At 36.2% G+C, this 17,832-nt stretch overlaps 1 protein-coding gene across 1 annotated transcript in view; it reads left to right on the forward strand.

The window, feature by feature from the left end:
* The window catches only part of MBD9 (methyl-CPG-binding domain 9), a 225,822-nt gene that overhangs the window by 34,280 nt on the left and 173,710 nt on the right, over nt 1–17,832 (forward strand). Inside the window, exons 2-5 of the mRNA XM_089374975.1 lie at nt 7,850–8,316; nt 8,643–8,914; nt 9,214–10,389; nt 10,537–11,202. Of these exons, the coding sequence (XP_089231101.1) occupies nt 7,850–8,316; nt 8,643–8,914; nt 9,214–10,389; nt 10,537–11,202 (2,581 nt within the window). The remainder of the gene's footprint in view (nt 1–7,849; nt 8,317–8,642; nt 8,915–9,213; nt 10,390–10,536; nt 11,203–17,832) is intronic.

A 17,832-nucleotide genomic window follows, 5' to 3' on the forward strand; every position in this document is an offset into this window, starting at 1 on the left:
ATATGGGCAATAAAAGTGAAGTTAGAATAATAATTATTGATGTATGCTTTTATTATATTTAATATTAAATTAAATTACAAAGAATAAAGTTAATAGTTATTATTAATGAACTATTAACTTTAATCTTATAGTAAGATATTAGTATATTATTATTATAGAGATTCATTGTTCTTATTATTAGTTAGGGATAATTAAAGAAGGAATGGAAGGATGATGGGAAGGATGCGCAGGGAAAGATTTATGAGGGGATGAAAGTGAGGAAGAGGATACGAGGGAAGGGTACAATAGGGAAAAAAGTAAGGGGAGGAGGGAAAGGGTTTAGTCTTGGTTGTGAGCTTTGCGGTCTTGATTGAGTAAGGGAATCCAACTTCTGCTTACATCCAAACCCCCATCTCTATTAAGATTGTGAGGATGCTTTATAATTTAAAGAGCTTCCCGAATTTTTCGTTCATACTAATGCTTCTCTTTAACGATTATCTTAGAGTCTTCAAAGGCATATATGGTGACATGTCTTAGCTGAGTGTTTTGCAAGTGCAGAAGACCTAGTCCTGCTATTTTTGATGTCAACAACATGCTCTTTTAGCCTTATTTTAAAGGACCTTCCTGTCTCTCCACTGTAACAATCCCCACATGAACACATTAGAGGTGATGCATAGTGTCTTTAACTGATCTCATCTTATGTCTTCTGGCAGACATGGGTTTAAAAGAGGTTTCAATATCTTTCTTTCTCAGAACCTTGGCAAGCTTATCAGTGATTCCTTGAATGAATGGTAGATAAGCTTTAATGTTAGAAGCTTGTAAGCTTGTTGCAGGGGGTCTTACTCCATTTTTGGTTCTACCTCTTTTGATGGTCTTAATGATGTCCTCTCTCAAATACTAGATTTCTTCTTCAACATGATTGGCATTAGATATTCTTAAAGCTCTAATGACGAGGGTTTTGAGCACCCCCATCTTTTGAGCTGGGTGATGGGTTGGTGATGTTTGCCTTGGGATTTGGAATGAGAGCTTCATAGAAGTCTTGTTTAATGTGATTGGCCCCTTTTTTGTGTTTTGTGGAGGGGTGGAGGTCAAGAGGAAACTTGGAACAATATGGGCCTTTTCTTGACTTTTGCCGCCCTGAGTGGTTGGACAACATTGAATAAAGAGGTGATCCTTGTGATAGGCTTTATATGTGGGGATTTAAGTGAGGACTATGTTCTATGCTAAAAAATATTTCTCATGGAAAGTGTTAGGGGTTTTTGTTAAGGATAAGTGAGGACTATGATGTATGGTCAAAAATATTTCTCATGGAAAGTATTAGGGATCTCTAGTATTGATAACAAATGAATGTGGAGAGGAGCCACTCGAGTCCCAATAAACATAATAATACCTACATTTGATCTAATAATAGATAGGACATCTAAAGACAAGATACTCCCTTGATTCAGTCTCTTGTAAGTGGCACAATTTGCAAATCTTATTAGGGTGTGGGGGTGGTGAATAGTGTGAACTTGAAGTTGAGGAGATCCAACTTGGAATTGTTCAAGGGGGTTTTTAGGAAGTTGTGCATCTAGTGTTTGGACATATATATAGGCATGATAATAAGGTTGTTTTTCAATTGCATGAAGTGTTTGGAATAATATCTCATTTTAGGGCTATGGCCCTCAAGAGGTGTAATCCAAGTGACCTTGTTTTACTATGTGCATATGTTCTATCTAATCCCTTGTTCAAGTCCTAGTTAGATAGTAGGAGATGATTTAGAGCATATAAAGAGTAGCTGGGATATCCATTGGTTGAAGTATAACTTGGATGCCTTTGAAAATAATGTATCTATTAAGAAGAGTAGAGAGCAAGGTCAAGATATTGGTCCCAGCTTGGAGTAGATTCACTTAGAATCTAGATTCTATGAAGGAAAGTGTCAATTTTAAGGATTGTGTTGAGGTGTAAAGGATGGGCCTTGAGCCTCGCTTGGATGATGTATTGAGGAATTGTCCATTTGTAACATATGATACATTGTAACATAATTCTCTACACTCTCTTCATTCTATCCTTGTCAACCCAAAACGAGTTGGGTTACCAATTTGTGGAGCCATAGAGGGCAATGGCGTTGAATTTTGATGTTTGTGTGCAAATGATGCTTTTTGGATGTGATATCTTGGAATTGACTAAGGAAGCACTAACTTAGTAGGCAAGGGGGTTGTATCCTTTCTAAGTCATTCGGGAAGAATATCTCAAATTGAACCAAGATCGAGAGAACTAAAGCCCCAAGAATCTATAGTTTGTGTTGATCAATGAAGATCAAAACCGTAGTTTTCTTTGAGTTAATTGTCAGTTGTTGAAGATCTTTGTCTTGTATGTGCTCCTCGAGAATGGATTCCAACTTATCATTATGGATAATGAAAAGACTAGAGTGGGTGCCCTCCTTGACCCTTATCTGCTCTTGATGAAGTTTGAGAGGCTATGGGTAGTGTAGAAATGACGAAGCATTGACTCATACAATGTCATGATAGAAACCAAAATGGTCTCCAAGTTGCTAATGTCATGCAACCCTTGTAATAAGGCATCTCTTGGGGATTGAGTCAGATACTTGTTGAAAGTCTAAAAAATAGCATGAATCATTTTTAAGTATAATGACAAGCTTCTCAATGATGGCTTGAAGCATGAGAATGTGATCAATTTTTTCATACTCTAGGCATAAATGTGTTTGTTCTCTTCCTTGAGGTGTCTTTTCTCAAGGTTATTTAAAAGCCACAAATGTAGAACTATAGTGTAAAGCTCGACAAAAGGGAGTGCCTAAAGAAAATGATTTTTCTTCGCATCATAGTCCTCTATCGTATTGAATGATGGTGTTGTATATTTGCTCATTTCATGCTATAGATCATTTGAATCAATTGATGTGAATTTTGATTTGGATCATCATTGGCTATGCAATAAAAACTTTTTGAATAATTGATGGAGATAGACTTAACTAAAGACAACTTTTATTGCGTGCATGTCCAATCATGATGGCCCTATGATTATTTGGATTTGAACTAGCTCTTGATTTAAAAAAACAAGTGGATGATATGGTGGGACCTTGCTAGAGGGAAACTTTAACAATAACACGATTAAAGAATTAAAACATGTTGACGTGGAGAGAGTGAATACGGTAATTGAGGAACATGACTTGAAATCATTTCCTAGCAACGAATTTGCTAGTGCTTATGATCTTGATGACTCTTGCAATGTTGCCATGCGAAAATATATATTGTAAGAGGAGAGGGGAGAGGCAACATGGACAAGAGCATACCTAGGGACATTGTAAAGGGAGGTAGTTTGTGAGAACATGATTGAAGGATCTAAATTATATAGTGTTTTGTTTTTTAGGGAAAGGGTGTGCCAAAAGGCTTTACGTTATTGGAAGAAGTCTTCACAAAGTTCGTAACTCCTTATGGAAAGGAATTTGTGGGTTTTTTACGATGGAGGAGATATCTATAATTATCTTGAAGGTAGAGGTTGGAACTGGGGTTGTAGAAAAGAGCAAAACAAAGGTGCCATTGAGAAGTTTACATTTCTCACAATACTAGTTGTTCATGGGGTATAGTGTGGGTGTAGGAGTTAAGGACAATGTCCTAGATGGCTTGGAGATGAGCTCATACTTAGTCATAATGTTCAGGGTGATGTGAAATGGGAAAGAGGCAGGACCAACATGAGAAATTGATAGTATAAGGTTTGGAAACCTGTCATCAAGTTGGATGTAGTATGAGGGGTGTCACAATAGCATGTGAAAGGGGAAGCATTATTGAGGCATAAGTAATGACTTCATGGTTTGAAATGGGGAGTTGGGGATGGGGTGGCGTGGGGTGAGGGTTGAGGGGTGATTGTAAGATGTTGGATGAAAGGGAGCAATACTAGGTTGTCTAAGACATTAACCACAATAGTACCACAAACACGGGGGAAACAAGTGATGCTACAAGAGTTGAGAAAACATGAGAGACCATTCAAGAGAGAAATAGGTTGTGAGATTTGCTAAATTGGGGAAGGTGTCTCCCATATATGCAAGGGGCTCCAAACCTTCATTAAAAGCCTTGTACCCATTGTGTTATGGTTGATCTTTTGAAGACAAATGACATCCTTGTATTTGTCATGATATGTTCTTGTAAAAGTTTGGTGTGGGTGTTGATATTCCCCAAGAGGATATCATCATGCAAAGTTGAGTAAGGCTTACATGCACAACTGTAAACTATACTGTTCACTTTTATAGTTTTACATTCTTGGAATTTTAATCATGTCTTCCATCCATGGTTTCCTTTTTCATGTTCCTAACATAGCATCCACCCTATGTCCATTTATATAATGAATTGGATCCTAATAATTACAAAATTATCATGATTGGACACACCTTAACCATACTTATGCCATGGTGCTTAACGTCTAGCTTTTGATTATTTGGCGAGGATGAACTTCAGAACTAATGATCAAGCATATTTTAATAGAGAATACCAAACCATTGATCATATATTTAGTGTTTGACTTATGATCGAGGAGGTCAGAGAACACTGTTCAAGGCTCTTATTTCTTTGTTGACTCTAACAAGTCCTTTGACTTGCTTTCGAGAGTCTACATGAGATTGACAATTCCAAGACTCCTACAATGGCTATCATGACACTCCTTGAGTGGGTTATTGTGGTGGAATTCCAAGTTCTTATATTCTTTTTTATTTTATTCGAAGCACCATAGAGATATTGGGTCTAAAAAGCAGTGTGATGATCGTGGGTGGAGAAAGAGAATGAATCAAATTTTTTTCTTTGGGTGGGATGGATCAACTCCAAAGAATTTCCCTTTTTGATTACCCAGAGTATCCTTATTACTTTCAACTGCGATGGTTCAAGAATAAGTTGAATTACCGCATATAACATATAATGGAGAATCTTGGTTTATCAAGATGTTTGCCTTGTTCAAGGAGGCGAAAGAACACTATTCAGGGATTTTATTTCTTTGTAGACTTCAAGAAGTCCTTTGGCTTGCTTACAATGGAGTTGCTATTCAAGAGTCTACATGAGATTGACAATTTCAAGGCTCGTACATTGACTGCCATTAGACTTTTTGAGTGAGTTATTGTGGTTGACTTCACAGTTCTTATATCCTCTGTGATTATTGGGTCTTAAAAGCAAAGTGACGATCTTGGGTGGAGAAAGAGAATGAACCAAAGTTTTTCCTTTGGGTAGGATGTATATAGAATATCCTTAGTACTTTCAATTGCTGTGGTTCAAGAATAGGTTTGGATTACTGCACATAACATATTCTAGAGACTCCTAGTTGATCAAGATCTTTGCCCCAATCTTTGGCAAATGCATAGTTACAACTAGGATTTTTGATTGAATGGAAGAAGACCTCGTTTAGCCCCAATAGAATGTATTCTATTTGGATGTTGCTGAAAGCCACATGTCCAATTGATGCTTTGATTAGACAATGGATTGCTTGAAACATAGGATATTCAAGAGAACTTTCAATTATATTGAAGAACTAGCAATAAAAATGAACAATATAATTTTGGTCTTTTATCAAATAGCACGTGCGAGCAAAAAATGGATGTTCCTTCACCATGTCTTGATTTTTCTACTTTTATTTATTGATACCGTGATCCTTAATGCCTCTTCACATGGGGGCCTTCAAAGATAAATTGTTACCCTTGTTGGTTTTGTGACCTTAGACAAATGTTGGTGAACCTTTAGTAAAACTAATGTTGTAGCGTTCAATGTGTCTAAGAGTTCTTTATTTGATTATTGTTTTTTCGAAGGTGATGAGATTGACTTGACCACAAAATATACATACATGGGAATTTTTCATTGGATTGAGGTTTAGTTTGAAGCATGTCCTCATGTTGTGACTCAACAAGGAATATGGGCCCCTCTTTGTACTTGAGTGTTAAAGGTTTTAGATGCATGTTTAAAATGTCTCTTCCAAGATGCATATCATTCACTCAATTATCCATCACATGATACTCTATGGCTTTGAGATCTAGGGGCCTAGCCTACATTGGCTTGACTAGGCTATAAAGTTGATTGTCCTATTGCTTATGTTGTAGGGCATGATTAGCTACAAATGTATAGGCCCCTTAGGGGATCATTCTTGTAGAGTTGGTGCCTGAATACACTCTTTAGATTTGTCTTATTCCTTCATAAGAATTAAACTCTAGGAGACTCATGTTTAGGGACGGTGAGGTACCCATTCTTGGCTCATTCATTGAAGGAGATTGGTGTTGCATGCCTTTGTGGGCAGAGGAGATGTTGCCTTTTTGTTTCTTTAGTGTCTCATATGTATTGATCAACTCCCTCATTTTCAGTTCTCGTTGGATTTCTGTGGTTATCTCTCTGTTGCAAGCATGAACCGAACATGGTGGTTAGATAAGATATTTATTGATACTATATTCATGGCCGGGTCACTTGAACCGTTCTCCCATTGGTCACAACCCTACGATGGGTTTCTACGTGGAGTGCCCTATGATACCGAGTTATTACCAACAGCAAGCCAGTATACTGGTTGTCCCCATTGCTCTCAGTCATCAGGACCAGGAGGCCTTGACATCATCCTCATCTTTCTCTCTCTCTTCTGATCAGCTCCAGATGTCCAGCCTTCCATTCTTGGACTCTTGCTCACTTTGTATGATTGCACTTGCGATACTGTTATATATCCCTTTTTTTCTAGGTTTTATTTAGACCTAGTGATTAGCTTTATTTAGAGACTTATCTATGCTGCACTTTTTCTTTCACTTTTATTTTTATCGTGTTTTCAGCATTGCCTAGGAGTTGCTTTAGCACTCCTATATTGTATGCACACTGGATAGATCTTCCCCATTGACATATCTTTGTAGTCATTTCTTGGATGTTAATAAAATTATTTTATCTTATCAAGCTGCTTACTTGCATCAGAAATTCTACTTTCATAACTGCACTTTCTGTTAACAGCTACCATTGAATCTTCCATTGTGATATGCCTATACCTTATTTTTAAGCTAATGTTGGCAGAATACATAAACATGAAATGGGTTTTCGTGCCCTACCTCCCATGAATTGCACAATCAGCAATTTCTTTCTTCGATAACTTCTTGTGGTTTTTTTCTTCCCTATTTGAAATGGGCACAGCTGCACTGACTCTTTGCTTTGTTGTTTTCTGTTTTTATGGGGGCAAGGCAGAGTCCTAAGCAATCAAAAAATTATTGTAAACAGACAGGAAGCCTGGGTGGCTGTTGTTTTGATCGAGATATATCCAGAAACATAGAACATTTACTGGGCATTTGTGATATGTTTCCATTTCTGCAATTTGGATATGCCCTAAAATAAATTAAGGTTATGATTACAACTACAGCACATAAAGACTAGAATAGCTACTTTCTGAGACAGGTAACTGAGTCAACATTTTGCAATATCCTGGAGAATTAACACTTACTGAAGCTTACCTTAGTACAAAAGTAATTCAGAAATGAATTAGTGAATAGAAATGATACAAATTGAAATATGCACAGTTGCTAGTGTTGAAATCTAAATAGTTGCAATGGCAGGTATAGATTATAGTATGCTTTATATGTGACATTTCTCTGCAAATTCTAAGGCCTTTGTATGAGCTTAGATTCTGCTTCTATTAATTGCCTAAAGGGGCTGTCATGTAGCTTCTCTGTAATGTGTTATAATTTTTGAACTAAGAGTGGCATCTCTTCAGGTGTTTTTCATATCATTCCAGCTTGAAGGTTGAGGTTTTTAGCATATTATTAATTATACTGATTTTGTATTGTAGTATAATGTTAAATTTCTAATTCCTTACATTTTGATTATGCCTGTGATATCGAATATATGGACGGCAGCATACTGAGCAAATTCTTTGTGGTGTGTAGAGGTAGGAGTTCAGTTGGGATTTCTGCAAAAGTTACAGAAACTGCACAAGGCACAGTGTCTCCTAGGTCAAAAAACATAGCAAATGGGTTTACTGTGGAAAGAGACCCACAAATCATTGACAAGATCACAAAAGCTGATATGACCAAACGATCTCCCAGCATTAAAGTGAAGGAAGCAGGTAATTCAAATAATGCTAGTTCAAGTTTGTCTGATGAAGAACAGCTTGACAGTGGAGATTCAGAAGGGAAGAAACTGAAGAGGATAGGGGATAAACACATGCAGATTTTGAGAGAGTTTATTTCTCAGAAGAAAGGAGTGCTAGGTGAAGGCTGGGGAATAGAAGTCAAACCACGGAGCAATGGCCATGATTTTGATATATTTTACTATTCTCCAGAGGGGCAGAAGTGTCGGTCAAAGCTGGATGTTGCTCGCCATTTAGGCCTTGTAATAGATTGTAACGAACAAGGTTTGTATACGCAGCAGAATATTCAGAATATCTGAAAAATTTAATATCCATTTATTGGACAATAATATATTCGTATAAGAATGTAGAAATAAATTAAGAAATTTGAAATTTGATATGAGATATAATGTGATTACGAATGAGGGCCTGCTTATATACCTATGCAGTTGCCCCTTAATGAATGGTCATGTCCTTAGAGACATGCCTTTTCAATATACTAATCATTATTACTATTAATTATTAATTATTTATATTCATAACATTGCATTCCTCTTCAGAAAGGCTTTGCCCTCAAAGCTTATTGTTGACAAGGTGTGGTGATTGTGCAGAGAATAATGCATCATTACAGAAAAGTAAACAGAAAGCTTTGTGTTCAACATTGCCTAGAAAAAGGAAGGAGTTAGCCAGGCGCAAATGCATAGATCTAACTTTATCAAGGGTACAGAGTTGCATAGATAATGATGAAAGTAGCCCCAGCAGCAAGAGTGATGATCATTCCTCTGACATGGATGTTGAGCCCAGCTCTCAAAAGATGAAGAGAAAGAAAAGAGAGTGTGGGCCTGCTGTTGATGAAAATGCTTTACATCAAACAAAATCTGAGGTAGGGCAACCTTTTACTGCTTATACATGTTATCTACTTGTTGAGTTTTATTCTTCTCTTATTCTATGCAATTGTAGCAGAGCCCTTAGACATATATTTTATAAGTTCGTGGTTTGTCCTATGTGTATAGTGATGTAGCTTTTTCAGGTGAATTTCTGTGAAAAGGATTCTGTGATGATTCTGCTTTATGATGTAGGCATTCTTCTTTGTAAACTACTACTACTGACCAAACCATCTAATGGAGTTTTTAATATTGTTAATGTCATAGAAATATTGACTTACTGCTTTTATACTTTTAGGTGGACTTGCCTGTACAATATGAAGATTTTTCTATTGAATGTCTTGGTACCATTGATCCTCGGCCTATGTATCATGATAGTCTCCATATATGGCCTATAGGATATCGCTCCACCTGGCATGATACATTTACTGGGTCATTATTTACATCTGAAGTGATTGATGGTGGCTTTCCTGGACCTATTTTCCGGGTAACAAGACGTCCTTGCGCAACATTGCCAAACTCAAACCCAACTGCTTCAACTGTCTTATTGCTTTCAACTTGCAAAAACCTTCAAGCTGACAATAAAGTTCAAGAACCTGATATTGGGTTTGAAACAACAAATGAGGAGGATAATGAAATACAGATGCTTCTTGCAGATCCTAAGGATTCTATTTCTGCATATTTGTCTGCGTTTGATCAGGAATTTGCAACTGGAAATGCTAATGGTTTTGTGGATGATGTGTATAAACCTATTAATGATATAATATCAGTTGGAATCGTTCCACTGCAAGAGGAAAATGAACAAGGGTGTTCTGGCAAACAGTCAATTGAAAATGATATTGGGGAGCTTTGGGTTGAAAGTAGATCTTCTTCTGAAGCGTGGCAATTGATTTCTACAAAGTTTGTTTCATCCTGTCTAGATATTTACAGACGGTCAAACAGGCTACAACTTGTTTGCAAACATTCAGCAGTAAAACACAGATCCCCTGCAATTATTCCAAATGGTGTTAAAACAAAGGGAAATTTAGGTTCATTGAACAAGCTTTGTAGCTCTGCAGGCCCTGGAAATATGTTAAATGCTGTAAATAATAAAAGTGATCTGAGAAATTCTTGCATGGCACTGAAAGACTGGTTGGAGCAGGATAGATTTGGGTTGGATTTGCCCTTTGTACAAGAATTTATCGAAACTCTTTCTGGTGCAGATAGCTGTGTGAAATATGAATTCCTGACAAAGAGGAAGGATTATTTGACTTCCCAAACAGTTGGAAGCGGTAATCTGATCCTTCAAAAGAAAAGGTCACATGAAGCTGATGAACCGAATGAAGAAACCATACATGATCTGCTCAGACAAACAAAAAAGGCCAGGAAAGAAATGTTAACTGGGTCCAGGAATATTGAGCAGCAGACTACTCCACCTCCTGGTCGACCTTTTATATCAAAGTTTTCTCCAGAACTTGTAGGAGATGTAATACAGGTATGAGTAAGTAATTCAATGCTCTGCTTCAGATTTCTAGAATCATTTTCAAAATTCTTTAAAGATAACATGCAGCCAAATTTGATTGATAATTTATCCCATGATCTGAAACATCTTTTTTCTTACATTATGTCCTCTAATTCATAGGTCTGGGAATTACTTTGGCGCTTTCATGATATTCTTGGGCTAAAGGAGCCGCCTTCTTTAGAAGAACTGGAAGATGAGTTGTCAGATGCATGGCCAGAAGACTCCAAGGTCACAGAAAAATCTGAGAAGGATGTTACAGAATCTGAGAAGGAATGGTCATGGAAACTGGGAGTCAACGGTGAAGCCTTTATGCCTATTCATACTGACAATGGATTTGAAGATATCTCCTTTGAAACAGGATCTGTAAAAGAAACTGTGCAGGCCAGGGTTGCTGCAAGTACATATGGAAGGTGTAATGGTGCAACACTAGCTAGAGCTCATATTTCATTATTAAAAATTCTTCTTACCGAACTACAAAGTAAAGTCTCTGCAGTTGTGGATCCAAACATTGATCCGGGAGAAGTGAAAAAACGTGGAAGAAAAAAAGATTCTGAAAGTGCAATACCTTTGAAAAAATCAAAGCATGATATACCTCCAGTCAATGAAGTAACCTGGCCAGAGCTAGCACGGCGGTACATTTTAGCTGTCTCCACTTTAGATATGTGCGGTGATTTAGGAGAAATGTCAAGTCGTGATGCAGCTAATATCTTACGTTGCATACAAGGAGATGGTGGGGTTCTATGTGGCGCACTGGATGGTGTGGTGGGCATGGAAGCGGATGCCCAGGTATAAAATGACAACACACTTGTGCATCAGATCATACTGCTATTTTATTACTTGGATTGTAGTCAGGGGTTCTCTATCGGTGCTTTTACTTTGATAAAATGGTGCATTAAGAAGAGCTGCAATAACTTTGTATTCTTTTTTATTTATCTGGATAAAATGTGGACCATGTTGTAACTAAAACATAGGCCATGTTGTATTTTTTCCCTCAGGTGTACAGTGTTTGTATAAAGGTGTATTTATCCTTCCTATACTTTTCTTAATTATATATGATAATTTGTTGAATGTATGTGCATTGTCTGTGGTAAAATTCTTTTTTTTTGTGTGTTTAATTTAGCTTACACGTACAGTGTTAGTATAAAGGTGTATTTATTCTTCCTATATTTTTCAAAATTATATATGATAATTTGTTTATTGTATGTGCAATGTCTGTTGTAGGAATCTTTTTTGTGTTTGTTTTGGCTTAGATGTATATAGGCACTTTTTTTTAAAATCCAATAGAACACAGATACACAGGATTTATGTACAGTTGCATTTGTCCTTTCTATATATTTTCAATCATGTAGAATAATTTATAGAATGACTGCATTGCTTGTCTGAGAGTTGTGTTTTGTTGCTCGGTGTTTTAGATGTACTGTAGGTGTGTCTAAAATCATCTAGAACTTGTTATGAATTATAATCCTGGCATGCTTACTTAATTGAACATTGAACATGCTTCCTGGCATGCTTACTCATGTCTGTCTTCTATTCTGAGTTTATTGATCAATTTGGTTGAATGTGTTGTATGATATCTGTTTACTGCCATATGAAAGAAAACACATTTGTAACCTTTTTAGTCTGTATTTGGAACTCAAAATATGCAGATGAATTTGATTTTCTATAATGCTACACCTATTAGATTAGATTAACCCAAAACATGAAACTTACTGTTGAAACTCTACAAGATGTACCGTAAAATATGATATTCTGTCAGATAATTAGTTCTTAATTCTTTCTAACCAGTATTTTATGCCACTACTATCACTGAATAATTATACTTCAGAAAATCTCAACAGTAAATGCAGCGGAAGCAGTAAAGGTCATAGAAAGACAGACATTCACAATAGAGACAACAAATTTTACCTTGGAAAACCCAACATTGAGATGAATTCCAACAACTGTTCTTAGGAGAAATTATTCTTCAGCAAGGTTTACAAATCACCAATTTTTATAGAAATCTGTGCCAATATTCTAAGTCAATTACCAATCAAATCTGGTCAACCTCATATTAGTCAACCCAGGTCAACTTTGTCAGAAATCACTTCTGAACTCTGGGTCAAACTGCAGTCAAAGTCTTGATCAACTGCAGTGCGAATTTCTGTCAAACTGCAGTCAACTGTGGCGCTGCGGTCAACAGTCAACGCTTATGTTATCACTTAGAAAAAACCCTGGCTGTAGAGGGAAAAATCTAAGGTAATCTCTAACCACGTTGCATTGAAAGCTGACCCTTCGATCTGGAGAGGGATCTCTCCATAAAACTGAACCAATCACGGCCACTTTAGTAGTAGGTCATTAAGCTCATTGGCCAGATTTAATGTGTAAGATGAAATTGGCTTGGAAAGAAGAGAACAAGGACCATTCGGCATAGAGTCTGGTGTATAGGATGCTAACTACAGGATACACAAACAATCCTTAACAAAAGCAAGATAGGATATAACTTCTTAGACAGGATACCATCAAGATGTGAAGATAGAATACCGAAAATGAATATCACAACAGAGCAATAAGAATTCTGTTATAAGTATTTAAATAGAAAACATGGAAAGTATTCAGATAACATAAATCAGAGCATTCATAAGGAATTCTAGTTCATAGCGCTTTATCCAAAGTACTGAAGAATTAATGATCAAGAGATGTAGCATAAAAAGAAACTAAATACCATGAGGAAAAACAGACCAGAAGTTATACGAACATGAATCTCTGCAAAATTGAATATGTAACACTGCATAAGCAATATATTGATCAAGACTAACACACAGCCTTTCTTCTTCAAAAATTCCCAACCCTTGTTACACTACAAAACCTTGAATGTATAGGTCAGTACTGTTAACAAACTGTCTCTATCTTCTAGGGACAGATAACTAACTTCTAGGAATTAAAACTACTTAATAAATCAAATCTGAACAGGTTACAAAATGTCTCGAGTATTGAAGGTTGATGGATTTGGAATGATCTTTATGGAAAGCTAAATGAAATCTCCTTCACTGCTGCTTGAAGATCTGGAAATAAAATCAATTAAAATCATAACAAATAAGCTATAAATAAACTGGTTACAATAGATCTCGAATAGTTGGAAAGCTATTGGAAATTATTGGAAACAAATCTGGAACTGCCTCATAGAACCTGGATCGGATCTTAATCAAAATTAGAAACGCCTATTTCATTGAGAAGATAAGCTAGTTGTTCATATTCATTGCCAAAATAAGGAAATTTCCATCTATTTTTAACCCACACCTTCTTATAAAAAATGTCTAGCTGTAAGGAAAATATCTTCAACACATTACACAATTGCTGCTAAAACATTTGGGTATATTGTTTGTAAAAATAGAGCACTACTTAAACTATAGGCATTGCCATAAATATGGGATTTAATCTATATTTGACTGCCACATGTCTTCAACTGTTTGGATGCTTGGAGATCTCTTCGAATGCAAGGATGTTGCCTTTAAATCTTAAAAACACTAACTTGAGTTTGCCACCTGTTGATTTGATGTCCAAGTCAAATATCAACAGTTCATGAATTTTTTCTGGCGAAATCCTAAAAAATAGGCTTCAAAGAGCCATTCAAATCTCCAAAACCATGATAGATGTGCAAAATTTGAGAGAGGTTTTTGTTAATGGTTCCGTTCCCGACAAAAACCTCTTTTGGTTTTCAAAAATCCGTTCTCATTTGTTCGGAAACTGTGCCAGAAGTTATTGTTTTACACAGGAAAAAACAATCTTAAAAACAGAGTTTTGTCAAGTGGAAACAAAACATGGTTTGGCACATTTTCCCTTTGACTGCTGAGTTTTTGTCATTATGTTTGAAATAGTAACCTTGGTGAATAACATAATATAATGGATTAACCCTGCACGACTCTTAACCCTGCACAATATAACTTCCACCGTCCAGAAACACTTGAGATTAAACATGACAGTAAATCAATCATACATAAAAATGATTAATTACACCACTAGTTTACCATGATGATTACCCTCCGGTGGCGGAAATTCAATGAATTCCAGTAAAATCATGAAACAACATGTCACTGTTTGTTTAGCCAGTGCTCACTTGATCAAGTGGCCACACTCTGTTAGCGTTTTGATCTTGACATTTAAAAATTGAAAACTCAAATTGGCACTGATAATCCAGTTGTCAGTGCCCCAAATTAACACTTTCAAATTGGCACTGATAATCCAACTGTCAGCGCCTTTATTCAACTTTTCCAAATTGGTGCTGACAATGCAACTGTCAGTGCCCTAATTTTTTTTGAATAATAAAAAATTACAATGTTGAACTTAAAACGATGAAACAAAACTGAGATAACAACTGGCTCTAGTGGGGATGCTGTCTTCTCTGTAAGGCAACAAAGAACTCGCAGCTCCAGTACCTGATCCATTGGGCTGATCCCAAGCTATGAAACCTGCTCATTCTGAGACCTGTGACTATCTCCAACTGAAAACAAACTGTAACCTAAACCAACTCATTGTGCAACTGAAAACAAACTGCAAACTGAAAATTAAATGCTGAAAACTGTCATTCCTGATATCTAAAAACACACACTTCTGAAAGGGATGCTCAGAGTGCTGGGCTTACACATCACACCCACATATTCTAAGTGCTGAATGAACTGCCAAATCAGGTGAAATAAAAAACCTAGTGCAACCATGCAAGCAGTTGGCTTAATGACCAGACTTTGTTTTCATTGTTCTGAAAAAATAAAAATTTGGAAAATGGTAACTCAAACTCCAGCTTAACCGAAACCCATGGTCCATAGACAACAGAAAATATGCATGCACTGATGTTTCCAGTAGGCTGGTAAAAGAATCTTCAAGAACATAAAAAACTACTCTTTCTTGATAACCCAAAAGAAAAGGATATTCTTCATTTATAACTGCTCCTTGTTCTATGTTCTGAAGTTCAAGATCATTCTCAAATGAAGAAACAACAATCTGTTCATTCTTGCTATCATCGGAGAGAAAATTTGTCTTTCCTTGAAAATTTTCAGATATAACAGACCTCTCATATATAACAAGATTGTATAAGAGTGACTCTTCATGTGATTCAATTAGAATGTCATCTAGCTTTTCAAGAATTTCAGAATTTTTCACTTGAAAAGGTGTAAAATCCTGAATACTTTCCACATTTTCCAATGAATCTAAAACAACCTGTTCTTCCATGAGTAATTCAGGAGATAAGAGAACTGCGGAAAAAACTGATTGACTATCATAAAATTTCTCTTGGTCACCTAAGATCTGACAAGACTGCTGAATATCTTCATCAAACTCAGAAGGTACATGAATGTCTAGATCAAGATCTTTATCAGTTTCATTTTCAGCTATGGGAGAAATTAGGACCTGCTGAAAATTTGCTGAATATTATGGCAGCTAGCTTCTAATATTTCCTCTTGATGTTGAAAATGGTTTTCATGAAGGGCTTCTAAAATTTCATCATTCATAAACACTTCATCTTCATAAATATTTTCCAAATGTTGAATGAAATTCTCGAAATGATCACAACAATTTTGAACCAACAACAAAGATGAATAAGATTCTTTATAATTTTCAAAAAACACTGTATGAAAATCTTTTAAAGAGTACAAACTAGCAGCTGGTAATTTTTCATACCATGATCATGCCTTTCCCTCCAAAGTAGCCTTGAACATCTTCATCAAGCAATCTTCATGCCATTCAACCTTCAACTTACGTGAATGCGTATGAAATTTAATTAGATGCAAAGCAACATCATCCCCGTTTTCATCTCTAAACTTTGGCAAACATGATTGCCAATCTAAGCACGGAATGCGATTTGGAAAACCTGGTATATTTTCACGGTTCATTGGAGCATACCTTACAGATTTATGATCCATCTTAATCTTGTGGAGTCGCCAAGATTTTTTTAGGCTTCTGAGTCTTTGGATAGTGGACTCGCCCTGAAAATTCTTAGCTCTGGATTCTTTTGAAACTGGAGTTGCTAGGTGAAAGTTGCATAACTCCTTTGTGTTTGATCGTTGTTCACCATCAACAATCAAATCTGATTCTTTGTCGTTCTAACCAGGGATGATTTGACGTCAAACTTCACCTCCCTGACAACGACACCAAAAATGTTATCACTTAGATTTAACCCTGGATGTGAAAGGGAAAAAATAAGGTAACCTCAAACCACTTTGGAGTCTAAAAGCTAGCCCTTCTAAACTTAGAGGGGGATCTCTCATTAACAACTCAATCAAAAATGAAAGGCTGTGTTCTTAGGCTTAATGGCTAGATCAACAATGGGTATGGCTTTCTTTACATAATGGAAGGCTCAAGAGATTGCCATTGGGCATGGAGTTATTTAAAAATGAGTTAAGAATCTTTGGAACTTGGTTTACAGGGTAATGGATTCCAAAGGCATGTATTTCAGCGATATGTTAGAAATTAATCATCTATGCATGGAAGGAAGAATAGGAATACACTCAGAGCTTAAAACACAGAGCATCATAATGAGGAATTTTGTATTTAACTCATAAGCTAAAAGGTGAATATCTGAATATAAAATATAGATCATTGTGATATGAATTCTACATATACTTACTGATTCAGATGAGAAGATTGAACACTCATTGAATAACATAGAAAGAACACAACACTAAGAAACAGACCACAAATGCTGTAAAATGAATCTTTCGCACAAAACCCTTGTACTTCTATCCAAAAGTTCTTCTATTGATAAAATGCACACAATTACAAACTGGGTTCCTCTCTCAAAGTCCAACCTTGTTCTATTACAAATCATAAAATATATACACAAATACAATTAACTAATTGTCTTTTTTTTGGAAAACAAAATCAAACAATAAATTAAAATTAAACTAAATCTAGAATTAGTTGCAAACAAGTCTCGAACGCTGAGTTGATACTTCATCACAATTGTGCATTTGAATACTAAGGCGCTGCTTGAGGATGTGGATCTGATTTCCACCTGTTGATTTAATGCCCAAGTCGAATTTGATGAGATGGCCTTCAACTATTGACTTGGCATTTATTTTGAAAAATCTTGAAAAATGGGCCTCAAAGATACATTTGAATCTCTTAACCATGATAACTGTTAGAAAACTGAGGGAGGTTTTAGAATTTGTTTGTTCCCTCCAAAAACCTCTTTTGGTTTTCAAAAATCTATCTCCAGTTGTTCGGAAACTCTGCTTGAAGATAATGACTAAAACAGGAAAAAACAGTGTCATGCTGACAGTTAATTTGTCAGCGCTTTCCTTTGAACTCGTTGAACTAGCTCTAACAAATTAACTATCAGCGCACTTGAGTTTTTAAGAATTTTTTTAACACTCGACCCAAACCAATTAGCTTTGAAGCTTTAATTGAGATAACAACTAGTCAAACTCGGTCAACTCTGGTCAACTT

Source organism: Pinus tabuliformis, chromosome 8 (genome assembly GCF_031772625.1).
Source record: "Pinus tabuliformis cultivar Carrire ecotype Pingquan chromosome 8, CPIR1, whole genome shotgun sequence".
NCBI lineage: Eukaryota > Viridiplantae > Streptophyta > Pinopsida > Pinales > Pinaceae > Pinus > Pinus tabuliformis.